Genomic DNA, 13915 nt, shown 5'->3' with positions numbered 1-13915 from the left:
AGAACTGTTAGATCCTAAAACAAAGATACTTTCAAGAATGTATAACTTGCTGTTAAAATGGAACACTCAGGACGAGACGGTTAAATCTGCTATGATTAAATGGGCACAGGACGTTGGACATAACATTATGTTTGCTGACTGGGAACAGTTGTGGACCACAGGTATAAAATTTGCGGCATGTAATGCTTTAAGAGAGAATATTATGAAAATGATATACAGGTGGTACATGACCCCAGTCAAGCTTGCAAAAATCTATCACTTGCCCGACAATAAATGTTGGAAATGTAAAGAAACTGAAGGTACATTCTTTCACCTTTGGTGGACGTGCCCAAGGATTAAGGCTTTCTGGGAGATGATTTATAATGAATTAAAAAAGGTATTTAAATACACTTTCTTGAAGAAACCAGAGGCCTTTCTCCTGGGCATAGTCGGCCAATTGGTGCCAAAGAAGGATAGAACTTTCTTTATGTATGCAACTGTGATGGGACGATGAGCTGCTTGTGTGTAAAATCCTAGTCCCTCAGAGTTTGGTCAAGTTTGCAAACCTCTGTCTGTAACGGAGCCCCTTAAACATGGCTCCGTCAGTCGCTGGCAGATTCCGACAGTGGTTGCTTTCGGAATCGCTTCCAACATAAAAGCTCCTTAACGGAAACACGTCTTCTGGACTCTCTGCGTGACAGTTTCCGGCGAGGAGTGGGTGTCCCTACAGGAGGTCCTGAAACCTCCCCACTGTTTTCGCTGGAAGTGTCTCTGAGCCATCCCTCCAGCTCCCTTTCCCTCAGCTCAGCTCCTCTCCCCCTACTGGTTCCCTCTTCAGCTGCTGAGTCTCTCCCAACCTGTGTGAGCCCTTTCACTTCCCTTCCTTCCGATGGCAGTTCCCTGACATCCACCTCCCCTCCAGGGCCCCCTTCATCCCCTCTCGCCCCCTCCTCTACGGGCGGTGAGGAGGCAAAACCCCGGAATGAACTTCCTTCATCTTCCGATGTCCCGAACACTTCTCTCCACCTGTTGCGGTTCCTGGTCTCGAAGTACTCCTCCTCCTCAGAGTCCATCTCCCCTTCCCCTTCCGAGTCCGAGAATCCTTCCAACTCCTCCTCCTCATCGGTGGTCCCAAAGTATTCCCTCCGGAACCTCTCCACAGGCTGAGGTTTCCTTGGGAATCTTTGATGGAACGTTTCTATCAATACCTCGTCATTGATATCTTCTGCCATTACCCAAGTGTTTTCTGACTCCGGTTCTCCTTCCCACGCTACCAAATACTCCACCTGATCCCCCTTCCACCTGGCGTCGAGGATTTCTGCCACATGGCTGCTGCATTCCCTTTCTTCTATGACCGGTCCCCGAGTGGCCATCCCTTCTCGTCCCCCCTCATACGGTGACAGTAACGACCTGTGAAATACTGGGTGCAGTTTCATGTGGTTGGGTAACCGGAGCCTGAAAGCCACTGGGTTGACCTGTTGAATGACCTCAAAGGGACCCAATCTCCTGGGTCTTAATTTCTTACAACCTCCTTTGAACGGCAACCCTTGGGTTGACAGCCACACCCTATCTCCCACCCTTATGGTTTCACCTTCCCTTCGGTTCTTGTCTGCCTGCCTCTTGTATTCTTCCTTCGCCCTTTCTAAGTTGAGTTGGAGCTGACGATGGATTGCTTCCATTTCTTCTACAAAATGCTCGGCTGCCGGGACACCCCATCTCTCCCCTTCTCCCCCTGGGAAAGCCCTGGGATGACACCCATAATTAGCCAAGAAGGGGCTCATCCCTGTGGACACATTCTCGGCATTGTTGTAGGCAAATTCCGCCAGCGCCAACTTTTCTACCCAGTCATTCTCTCTGTCATTGACATAACACCTCAGGTATTGCTGGAGGACCCCGTTTGCTCTTTCCGCCTGCCCGTTGGTTTCAGGGTGCCGGGCAGTCGAAAAGTTGACCTCCACCTGCAGTAAGCTCATGAGCTTCCTCCAGAACCTGGAAGTAAATTGTTTTCCTCGGTCTGAGACCACCCTCAATGGCACCCCGTGCAACCTAAAAATGTGTTCTACAAATAACTTCGCTGTCTCTTCCGCCGTGACTGCATGCGAGCAGGCTACAAAGTGGCACATCTTTGTTAGTAGGTCTACCACCACCATGATGGCTGTTTTCCCCTTGGACTTCGGCAGATCAGTCATAAAATCTATCGACACTGCCTCCCAAGGTCGTTCTGGGGTTGGTAAGGGTTCTAATAGCCCCGCCGGTGCCCGCCTCTCCCCTTTGGCTCGCTGGCATTGCTCACACCCTCTTACATACTCCCGTACATCTTCCCTCACCTTAGGCCACCAAAATTCCCTGGTGACCAACCACATGGTTTTGTGTTGTCCAAAATGCCCCGCCGTGGGGCTGTCGTGCAACTGCTTGAGTACCCTCCCCCTTAAGTCTCCTTCAGGGATATACAGTGCCCCTTTGTAATACAAAGCTCCATTTCTTTCCTCGAAACCCCCTGGTTCCTCTCCCTCACCCCTAAGACCTCTGAGCTTATTCTGGGCGTATTCATCATTCTCTGTTTCCTCTACCAGTTCTCTTTGTCCCACCAATGCCGCCCCACACACCCAGCGGTCCTCTGGAATGACATGTCTCTCTTCGGGTGCTCCCTCCCCCTCCAAATATTCAGGTTTGCGTGAGAGAGCGTCCGCCCTAATGTTCTCTGGGCCTGGCACGTAACAAATCTCAAAGTTAAATTTGGAGAACTCCTGGGCCCATCTCACTTGCCGTTGGTTGAGCACTCGTGCCGTCCTCCAATACTCTAGGTTCTTGTGGTCAGTGCACACTTGCACCTTATGTTGTGCGCCAATTAGCAGGTGCCTCCATCTCCGGAACGCCTCATGAATGGCTAGTAGTTCTCGGTCATACACCGTGTAGTTCCTCTCGGATTTGTTCAGCTTTCGCGAAAAAAAGGCACACGGTCTCCACTCTGACTCCTCCTTCCCTGGCTGCAGAAGCACCGCCCCAATCGCTCTGTCTGATGCGTCAGTTTCCACTCTCATCGGTTTTTGTAAATCCACATGCAGGAGTTGTTGTTCCGAGGCGAAGGCCCTTTTTAGTTCCTCAAATGCTCGCTCCGCCTCCTCAGTCCAAACGAACTTCTTCTTACTGCTGAGACAGTCCGTAATGGGCGCCGTCAGGTGGGCAAAGTTTCGGATGAACTTACGATAGAAGTTCCCAAATCCTAGGAACCTCTGCACATCCTTCCTTGTTTTGGGTGTTTTCCATTCCAGCACCGCCTGGACCTTGCCGGGATCCATGGCCAATCCCTTGTCTGACAGGCGATACCCCAGGAATTCCACCTCCTTGGTATGAAACTGACACTTCTCCAGTTTCACCCACAGCTGGTTGGCTTGCAGCCTGCTCAACACTTCTCTGACGTCTCTCACATGCTGCTCCTCATTCTCAGAATACACCAACACGTCGTCTAAGAAGGCCACACAATTCTTGTAAAGCAAAGGCCCCAGGACGTGGTTCATAAACGATTGAAAGCACGCGGAGCCTCCTTGTAGGCCGAAGGGCATAACTAAATATTCAAATGCCCCCAAAGGGGTGAACATGGTGGTTTTCCATTCATCCCCCTTCCTTATTCGTATCAGGTTGTACGCCCCCCTTAGGTCCAGTTTAGTAAAAATCTTTCCCTTCCTGACCCTTGTCAAAATGTCGTCAATCCTGGGCATAGGGAAAGCCACTGGTTCTGACACTGCATTTAAGGCCCTGAAGTCACACACAAGCCTCGGCTTGTTCGTGTTTTTTTTATCCACAAAAAACACTGGGCTGCCCCCCACCGCCCTGGACTCTCTGATGAACCCTCTCTTCAGGTTCTTGTCAATGAACTCTCTTAGCTCCTGCATCTCTCTGTCTGACATGGCGTACAGCTTGCCTACAGGGAGCTGTGCCCCAGGGAGTAAATTGATTTGACAGTCAAAGGGTCTATGCGGGGGTAGTTGGTCAGCTTCCCTTTCGCTGAAGACGTCGCGGAGATCTGCGTATTGTCGTGGTACCTTCACGTTCTCCGTTACTTCAGTCCCTGCTAGGGTGGCTTGGGCCCCTGCCAAACCCTTTCCCTCTTTGCAGTGTTCTAAGCAATGTGCTGAACCAAAAGAAACCACTCTCTGATGCCAGCCCACCAGCGGATCATGTAACGCTAGCCAGCTCATCCCCAATATAATGGGAGCTCCTCCCAAGGTGGCCACATTAAACGCTATCAGTTCGGTGTGCCTTGCCACCTTCATTATCATTGGGACGGTCTGCAAGCTGACTTCTCCTCCCAACAGCTCCCTGCCATCGATCGTGGTCACCTGCAGGGGGTTGCTTAAAGGGATCGTCTGTATCTGGTGTTCAGCTGCAAACTCTTTGCTCATGAAATTGCAGGAGCTGCCTGAGTCCAACAGCGCCTTTATCTTTAGAGGGTGTCCGTTTGGCAGCTCTAGCGCCACTTCTATCACTAGGGCGGGTTTAGGAGGTTCTGGCGTGGGCACTTTCACTGCTCTTTGGCCTGGCTGCTGTGCCCCGACGGTGGCAGCCAGGCGTTGGCTTTTACTTGCTTCGGTATTTCTTCCTCTCTTCCCTCCACAGCTCCTACCATCCCTTGCCATTCCTTCCTCTGGGGGCAGACTCTGGCAAAGTGACCTGGCTGTTGGCAGAGATAGCATTTCCGGGCGCCTTTTCCCTCCTTCTTTCCCCCCTCACTGGGCTTTGAAACTGCGCGCGCGCGCGCTGTTCCGATTTCCATCGGCTCTGCCGGCGGGAAAGTTGGCTCTGGAATGTCTGGAATGCGGAACTCCTTCCAACGTTCTCCCTTCCCTTCCCGCCTCTCCAATGCTCTCGCCTCCTGGCGCGCTCCTATGGTCAGCGCTGATTTGGTCAGCTGGTCCATAGACTCCGCCCTGGGCGCCCGGGAAAGTTCGTCTTTCACAGCCGAAGAAAGCCCTTCTTCAAAGAGCATTTGAATGGGTTCCGCCGATAGATCCCACCCCAATTTATGGATCAACATGGTGAACTCAGTCCAGTACTCACGGACAGATCGGCTCCCCTGTTTGCAAGCCATTAACTGTCTGCGGACCACTCCCTGTTCAATATCGCTGGAAAACATCAGATCCATGGCGCGAAAGAACTTCATCGTGTCCTTTAGGACGTCACTATTTGCTGCCATCAGGGGTCTAACCCAGTCTCTCGCCCCCTTTTCAAGATGCCCAATCACGAAAGCCACTCGTGATTCCTCGTCAGGGAATTCATCAAACTGCAGATTGAGGGCATATTGCATCTCTGTCCGAAAGCCATGATAGTCTTTGGGCTCCCCCCCAAACTTCTGCACCAATCCTGGTACCTTTCTGACGAGCTGGGTGTCTTTCCCCTTTTTGTCTGCATCCTGAGCCCTCCTCTCCTCAAGCCTCGCCGTCTGCAGCGCTAGCTGGACCTCCAACACCCGGTACCTTTCTTCCAGGCTTGGACCCGCTCCAGCTCCTGCTTCTCCGGTTCCGGCTGGGTTGCTCATGATGCCTTCTCCTGCACAAGCTGCTCACGAAGACTGTCGGAATGCTGTGATGGGACGATGAGCTGCTTGTGTGTAAAATCCTAGTCCCTCAGAGTTTGGTCAAGTTTGCAAACCTCTGTCTGTAACGGAGCCCCTTAAACATGGCTCCGTCAGTCGCTGGCAGATTCCGACAGTGGTTGCTTTCGGAATCGCTTCCAACATAAAAGCTCCTTAACGGAAACACGTCTTCTGGACTCTCTGCGTGACAGTTTCCGGCGAGGAGTGGGTGTCCCTACAGGAGGTCCTGAAACCTCCCCACTGTTTTCGCTGGAAGTGTCTCTGAGCCATCCCTCCAGCTCACTTTCCCTCAGCTCAGCTCCTCTCCCCCTACTGGTTCCCTCTTCAGCTGCTGAGTCTCTCCCAACCTGTGTGAGCCCTTTCACTTCCCTTCCTTCCGATGGCAGTTCCCTGACATCCACCTCCCCTCCAGGGCCCCCTTCATCCCCTCTCGCCCCCTCCTCTACGGGCGGTGAGGAGGCAAAACCCCGGAATGAACTTCCTTCATCTTCCGATGTCCCGAACACTTCTCTCCACCTGTTGCGGTTCCTGGTCTCGAAGTACTCCTCCTCCTCAGAGTCCATCTCCCCTTCCCCTTCCGAGTCCGAGAATCCTTCCAACTCCTCCTCCTCATCGGTGGTCCCAAAGTATTCCCTCCGGAACCTCTCCACAGGCTGAGGTTTCCTTGGGAATCTTTGATGGAACGTTTCTATCAATACCTCGTCATTGATATCTTCTGCCATTACCCAAGTGTTTTCTGACTCCGGTTCTCCTTCCCACGCTACCAAATACTCCACCTGATCCCCCTTCCACCTGGCGTCGAGGATTTCTGCCACATGGCTGCTGCATTCCCTTTCTTCTATGACCGGTCCCCGAGTGGCCATCCCTTCTCGTCCCCCCTCATACGGTGACAGTAACGACCTGTGAAATACTGGGTGCAGTTTCATGTGGTTGGGTAACCGGAGCCTGAAAGCCACTGGGTTGACCTGTTGAATGACCTCAAAGGGACCCAATCTCCTGGGTCTTAATTTCTTACAACCTCCTTTGAACGGCAACCCTTGGGTTGACAGCCACACCCTATCTCCCACCCTTATGGTTTCACCTTCCCTTCGGTTCTTGTCTGCCTGCCTCTTGTATTCTTCCTTCGCCCTTTCTAAGTTGAGTTGGAGCTGACGATGGATTGCTTCCATTTCTTCTACAAAATGCTCGGCTGCCGGGACGCTCCATCTCTCCCCTTCTCCCCCTGGGAAACCCCTGGGATGACACCCATAATTAGCCAAGAAGGGGCTCATCCCTGTGGACACATTCTCGGCATTGTTGTAGGCAAATTCCGCCAGCGCCAACTTTTCTACCCAGTCATTCTCTCTGTCATTGACATAACACCTCAGGTATTGCTGGAGGACACCGTTTGCTCTTTCCGCCTGCCCGTTGGTTTCAGGGTGCCGGGCAGTCGAAAAGTTGACCTCCACCTGCAGTAAGCTCATGAGCTTCCTCCAGAACCTGGAAGTAAATTGTTTTCCTCGGTCTGAGACCACCCTCAATGGCACCCCGTGCAACCTAAAAATGTGTTCTACAAATAACTTCGCTGTCTCTTCCGCCGTGACTGCATGCGAGCAGGCTACAAAGTGGCACATCTTTGTTAGTAGGTCTACCACCACCATGATGGCTGTTTTCCCCTTGGACTTCGGCAGATCAGTCATAAAATCTATCGACACTGCCTCCCAAGGTCGTTCTGGGGTTGGTAAGGGTTCTAATAGCCCCGCCGGTGCCCGCCTCTCCCCTTTGGCTCGCTGGCATTGCTCACACCCTCTTACATACTCCCGTACATCTTCCCTCACCTTAGGCCACCAAAATTCCCTGGTGACCAACCACATGGTTTTGTGTTGTCCAAAATGCCCCGCCGTGGGGCTGTCGTGCAACTGCTTGAGTACCCTCCCCCTTAAGTCTCCTTCAGGGATATACAGTGCCCCTTTGTAATACAAAGCTCCATTTCTTTCCTCGAAACCCCCTGGTTCCTCTCCCTCACCCCTAAGACCTCTGAGCTTATTCTGGGCGTATTCATCATTCTCTGTTTCCTCTACCAGTTCTCTTTGTCCCACCAATGCCGCCCCACACACCCAGCGGTCCTCTGGAATGACATGTCTCTCTTCGGGTGCTCCCTCCCCCTCCAAATATTCAGGTTTGCGTGAGAGAGCGTCCGCCCTAATGTTCTCTGGGCCTGGCACGTAACAAATCTCAAAGTTAAATTTGGAGAACTCCTGGGCCCATCTCACTTGCCGTTGGTTGAGCACTCGTGCCGTCCTCCAATACTCTAGGTTCTTGTGGTCAGTGCACACTTGCACCTTATGTTGTGCGCCAATTAGCAGGTGCCTCCATCTCCGGAACGCCTCATGAATGGCTAGTAGTTCTCGGTCATACACCGTGTAGTTCCTCTCGGATTTGTTCAGCTTTCGCGAAAAAAAGGCACACGGTCTCCACTCTGACTCCTCCTTCCCTGGCTGCAGAAGCACCGCCCCAATCGCTCTGTCTGATGCGTCAGTTTCCACTCTCATCGGTTTTTGTAAATCCACATGCAGGAGTTGTTGTTCCGAGGCGAAGGCCCTTTTTAGTTCCTCAAATGCTCGCTCCGCCTCCTCAGTCCAAACGAACTTCTTCTTACTGCTGAGACAGTCCGTAATGGGCGCCGTCAGGTGGGCAAAGTTTCGGATGAACTTACGATAGAAGTTCCCAAATCCTAGGAACCTCTGCACATCCTTCCTTGTTTTGGGTGTTTTCCATTCCAGCACCGCCTGGACCTTGCCGGGATCCATGGCCAATCCCTTGTCTGACAGGCGATACCCCAGGAATTCCACCTCCTTGGTATGAAACTGACACTTCTCCAGTTTCACCCACAGCTGGTTGGCTTGCAGCCTGCTCAACACTTCTCTGACGTCTCTCACATGCTGCTCCTCATTCTCAGAATACACCAACACGTCGTCTAAGAAGGCCACACAATTCTTGTAAAGCAAAGGCCCCAGGACGTGGTTCATAAACGATTGAAAGCACGCGGAGCCTCCTTGTAGGCCGAAGGGCATAACTAAATATTCAAATGCCCCCAAAGGGGTGAACATGGTGGTTTTCCATTCATCCCCCTTCCTTATTCGTATCAGGTTGTACGCCCCCCTTAGGTCCAGTTTAGTAAAAATCTTTCCCTTCCTGACCCTTGTCAAAATGTCGTCAATCCTGGGCATAGGGAAAGCCACTGGTTCTGACACTGCATTTAAGGCCCTGAAGTCACACACAAGCCTCGGCTTGTTCGTGTTTTTTTTATCCACAAAAAACACTGGGCTGCCCCCCACCGCCCTGGACTCTCTGATGAACCCTCTCTTCAGGTTCTTGTCAATGAACTCTCTTAGCTCCTGCATCTCTCTGTCTGACATGGCGTACAGCTTGCCTACAGGGAGCTGTGCCCCAGGGAGTAAATTGATTTGACAGTCAAAGGGTCTATGCGGGGGTAGTTGGTCAGCTTCCCTTTCGCTGAAGACGTCGCGGAGATCTGCGTATTGTCGTGGTACCTTCACGTTCTCCGTTACTTCAGTCCCTGCTAGGGTGGCTTGGGCCCCTGCCAAACCCTTTCCCTCTTTGCAGTGTTCTAAGCAATGTGCTGAACCAAAAGAAACCACTCTCTGATGCCAGCCCACCAGCGGATCATGTAACGCTAGCCAGCTCATCCCCAATATAATGGGAGCTCCTCCCAAGGTGGCCACATTAAACGCTATCAGTTCGGTGTGCCTTGCCACCTTCATTATCATTGGGACGGTCTGCAAGCTGACTTCTCCTCCCAACAGCTCCCTGCCATCGATCGTGGTCACCTGCAGGGGGTTGCTTAAAGGGATCGTCTGTATCTGGTGTTCAGCTGCAAACTCTTTGCTCATGAAATTGCAGGAGCTGCCTGAGTCCAACAGCGCCTTTATCTTTAGAGGGTGTCCGTTTGGCAGCTCTAGCGCCACTTCTATCACTAGGGCGGGTTTAGGAGGTTCTGGCGTGGGCACTTTCACTGCTCTTTGGCCTGGCTGCTGTGCCCCGACGGTGGCAGCCAGGCGTTGGCTTTTACTTGCTTCGGTATTTCTTCCTCTCTTCCCTCCACAGCTCCTACCATCCCTTGCCATTCCTTCCTCTGGGGGCAGACTCTGGCAAAGTGACCTGGCTGTTGGCAGAGATAGCATTTCCGGGCGCCTTTTCCCTCCTTCTTTCCCCCCTCACTGGGCTTTGAAACTGCGCGCGCGCGCGCTGTTCCGATTTCCATCGGCTCTGCCGGCGGGAAAGTTGGCTCTGGAATGTCTGGAATGCGGAACTCCTTCCAACGTTCTCCCTTCCCTTCCCGCCTCTCCAATGCTCTCGCCTCCTGGCGCGCTCCTATGGTCAGCGCTGATTTGGTCAGCTGGTCCATAGACTCCGCCCTGGGCGCCCGGGAAAGTTCGTCTTTCACAGCCGAAGAAAGCCCTTCTTCAAAGAGCATTTGAATGGGTTCCGCCGATAGATCCCACCCCAATTTATGGATCAACATGGTGAACTCAGTCCAGTACTCACGGACAGATCGGCTCCCCTGTTTGCAAGCCATTAACTGTCTGCGGACCACTCCCTGTTCAATATCGCTGGAAAACATCAGATCCATGGCGCGAAAGAACTTCATCGTGTCCTTTAGGACGTCACTATTTGCTGCCATCAGGGGTCTAACCCAGTCTCTCGCCCCCTTTTCAAGATGCCCAATCACGAAAGCCACTCGTGATTCCTCGTCAGGGAATTCATCAAACTGCAGATTGAGGGCATATTGCATCTCTGTCCGAAAGCCATGATAGTCTTTGGGCTCCCCCCCAAACTTCTGCACCAATCCTGGTACCTTTCTGACGAGCTGGGTGTCTTTCCCCTTTTTGTCTGCATCCTGAGCCCTCCTCTCCTCAAGCCTCGCCGTCTGCAGCGCTAGCTGGACCTCCAACACCCGGTACCTTTCTTCCAGGCTTGGACCCGCTCCAGCTCCTGCTTCTCCGGTTCCGGCTGGGTTGCTCATGATGCCTTCTCCTGCACAAGCTGCTCACGAAGACTGTCGGAATGCTGTGATGGGACGATGAGCTGCTTGTGCGTAAAATCCAAGTCCCTCAGAGTTTGGTCAAGTTTGCAAACCTCTGTCTGTAACGGAGCCCCTTAAACATGGCTCCGTCAGTCGCTGGCAGATTCCGACAGTGGTTGCTTTCGGAATCGCTTCCAACATAAAAGCTCCTTAACGGAAACACGTCTTCTGGACTCTCTGCGTGACAGTTTCCGGCGAGGAGTGGGTGTCCCTACAGGAGGTCCTGAAACCTCCCCACTGTTTTCGCTGGAAGTGTCTCTGAGCCATCCCTCCAGCTCCCTTTCCCTCAGCTCAGCTCCTCTCCCCCTACTGGTTCCCTCTTCAGCTGCTGAGTCTCTCCCAACCTGTGTGAGCCCTTTCACTTCCCTTCCTTCCGATGGCAGTTCCCTGACAGCAACAACAGCAGCAAGAATACTTATTGCAAAGTATTGGAAGACACAAGATTTACCCACCCTGGAAGAGTGGCAGATGAAGGTGATGGACTATATGGAATTGGCGGAAATGACTGGCAGAATCCGTGACCAGGGAGAAGAGTCGGTGGAAGAAGATTGGAAGAAATTTAAAGACTATTTGCAGAAATACTGTAAAATTAATGAATGTTAAAATGATGTTGGAATGGAAATAAGTGGTTTTGGTAATAAGGTTAATAAGAATATGCAAATATAGATTGTTATATGGATGAAAATATATAGTTATAATAGGTTAAGATATAGAGTAAAGATAAATGAAAGAGGGTAAGGATTTGCTGAAATGATTTTGTAAATGGGAATACAAAAAGGGGAGGTGTGAGGTGGTCAAGGAAATAAGTAAATGAGCCTAAAGATATTGAAAAATGGATTTTTTCTTTTTTAATTTTTTCCCTTCTTTTTAAGCCATCTGTTTTTTGTATTTTGTATTTTCCTTTTTCTCTTATAGGTCCTTGGTTTTTTTTGGTATTATCTTAGGTTCTTGTTTTATTGGTATTAGCCTTATTATCTTTTTTCTTTTTCTGTTTATGTGTAATCTTTGGTTTAATTTTCTTAATTTTTTTAAACCTATGTTTATTGTAAAATTCTAATAAATATTTTTTTAAAAAAATAAAAATAAATCAAATCTACCGTTATGTAATATATTACCAAGCAAGAACTTCAACCAGCCACTGGAAAGCTCCCGAGAAGCGGCAAAGTGACCACCACCACCCCACTCCATGTTGCACGACCCTTCAGCCATGAGTTCAGACATGAGTTTCCAAGCTCTGCCCCAAAATCTGATTTATAGATTATTGATCGCTAGCCTGGATGGTTTGCCTCACTAGCTAGTGCAGTCGAAATATATTAATTATCCAGTAGCACCTTAGAGAACAACTAAGTTTGTTCTTGGTATAAGCTTTCGTGTGCATGCACACTTCTTCAGATACCTGAAGAATCTGCTAGTGCCGATTATTCATTATTTAGCCCCCTCTTCCGATACCGCACATTCCTCCTAACAACGTCTAGCATCCAAGAACAGAAAGTACACAATATTAGCGCTTCTTCCTTCTGCCAGATTATGCATTAAAAGCCTGTTCTCGGCCATCAAAGAGCTTTAGCAAGAGATAGAGAAGGGAAGTAAACAGAGGCAGGAAGAGATGACCGTATCTCTGAGTTTTATTTTGATTTTAAATGTGATTAGAATTGTATTTTAAACCAATTGTTTGATTTTGTGTTTTAATGTATTTGATAATTGATGTTAGCCGCCCTGAGCCCGGTCTCGGCAGGGGAGGGCAGGGTATAAATAAAATATTATTATTATTATTATTATTATTATTATTATTATTATTTAAGATCGCTAAGCTCCTCGAAATGACAAGTATCTTCTGGAAAAGGTTGCCCGGGCAAGAGTGTTATTTAGGATATATAGGGGGGGAAGAGCTCTCACCTGAGATAAGTCAATAAAGTGATTTGCTTCAGCCATCACCTTGACCCGGAAGTTTGTGCCGTCGTCAGGGCTGAGGGCATAGCAGAAGACCTGGGAAAGAGAGGAGATGCTTAGAACTGAGGCTGACCAGTCACTGAATGAATGAATTAATCTTTATTTGCGTTGGCAATTGCAATAAAACAATACAATATACAAAGAATGGAAATTAAAAGTCCATTGTATAAAATACATTTGAGGGTCATTTGAGCAGGGAGCACGTGAGAAGCGACAAAACACGGGAGGGGGGGGACATCGGACAAAGCCCATCTTTCCCAAACGCTGCAGGAAAACGCCAGAATTTACGAAGCGCATAAACCATCACAGCTTTCCTCCAAGATGAAGCAATCGCTGACAGAGAATTGTAGAACTGGGGAGTTGGAAAGGGCAATGAGGCTCATCTAGTATGACCCCCTGCAATGCGGGAATCTTTTGCCCAAGAGCTTCCCTCTTGTGGCTTATCCCCACAACAGCTACTGATTTTGGGTTTTAATAATAATAATAATTTCATATTTGTACCCCACGCTCCCTGGCCGGAGCCGGGCTCAGGGCAGCTAACATGATAAAACTAACACGGTATACAAAGAACATAGAAACAGGCAATCAATTAATTAAAATACATCTTAAAACAGTCAAGCAGTCTAATCCAGGCATCCCCAACCTGCAGCTCTCCAGATGCTTTGGCCTACAACTCCCATGATCCCTAGCTAACAGGACCAGTGGTCAGGGATGATGGGAACTATAGTCCAAAACATCTGGAGGGCCAAAGGTTGGGGGTGCCTGGTCTAATCTGTCAGTGCCTAAATGATCTCAAGCGTCAGAACAACTTGGCTGCCATCAGGAAATTTCGCCCGTGGTATGACTCTCTCCCCCCTTCCCATTTCAACTCTCCGGCACCCGATCTGCATAACTGAGTGATCCCAAAATGTAGACGTGCTTTGACCATCGCAAGATTAAAATGTCTCGCCCTTGGCTGGACTCGAGGGACGATTCCAACAGATTCCACCCAAAAAACGCTCATGTCCCTGCAGAGATGGCAGCACCAAATCAGTGGCACATGCCCTTTATAAAAAGACTTGAGGAGTGAGATTATCACCCCTCTTTTATTGCCCGTTCCGGGTCACCCAACCACTGCCCCAGCGTCCTCTCTCTTGGCAGATCAAGAGGAGCAGGTGACAGCAAAGGACGTGGAGATTCAGGTCACAGTCTTACAATGGCTGCACTCTTTCCTTTCAGGTCGGGGACAGTAGATTGCGCTAGGGGAGGAGTTGTCGTCACGGCACCCCTTGGTGTGTGGAGTTCCGCAGGGCACAATCCTCTCCCCA

At 50.3% G+C, this 13915-nt stretch overlaps 1 protein-coding gene across 2 annotated transcripts in view; it reads right to left on the bottom strand.

Moving 5' to 3' along the window:
• LOC308467730 (UDP-N-acetylglucosamine--peptide N-acetylglucosaminyltransferase 110 kDa subunit-like) overlaps positions 1–13915 on the bottom strand; it is a 153280-nt gene that overhangs the window by 57182 nt on the left and 82183 nt on the right. For both annotated transcript variants that reach the window (XM_080989418.1, XM_080989417.1), the window contains exon 14: positions 12555–12644. In XM_080989418.1, coding sequence (XP_080845544.1) covers positions 12555–12644 — 90 coding nt within the window. The remainder of the gene's footprint in view (positions 1–12554; positions 12645–13915) is intronic.

Source organism: Podarcis pityusensis (assembly GCF_964106645.2).
Source record: "Podarcis pityusensis genome assembly, chromosome: W".
NCBI lineage: Eukaryota > Metazoa > Chordata > Lepidosauria > Squamata > Lacertidae > Podarcis > Podarcis pityusensis.
Note: the sequence above shows the minus strand (reverse complement) of the source record. Positions and strands in the feature narration are given on the sequence as shown.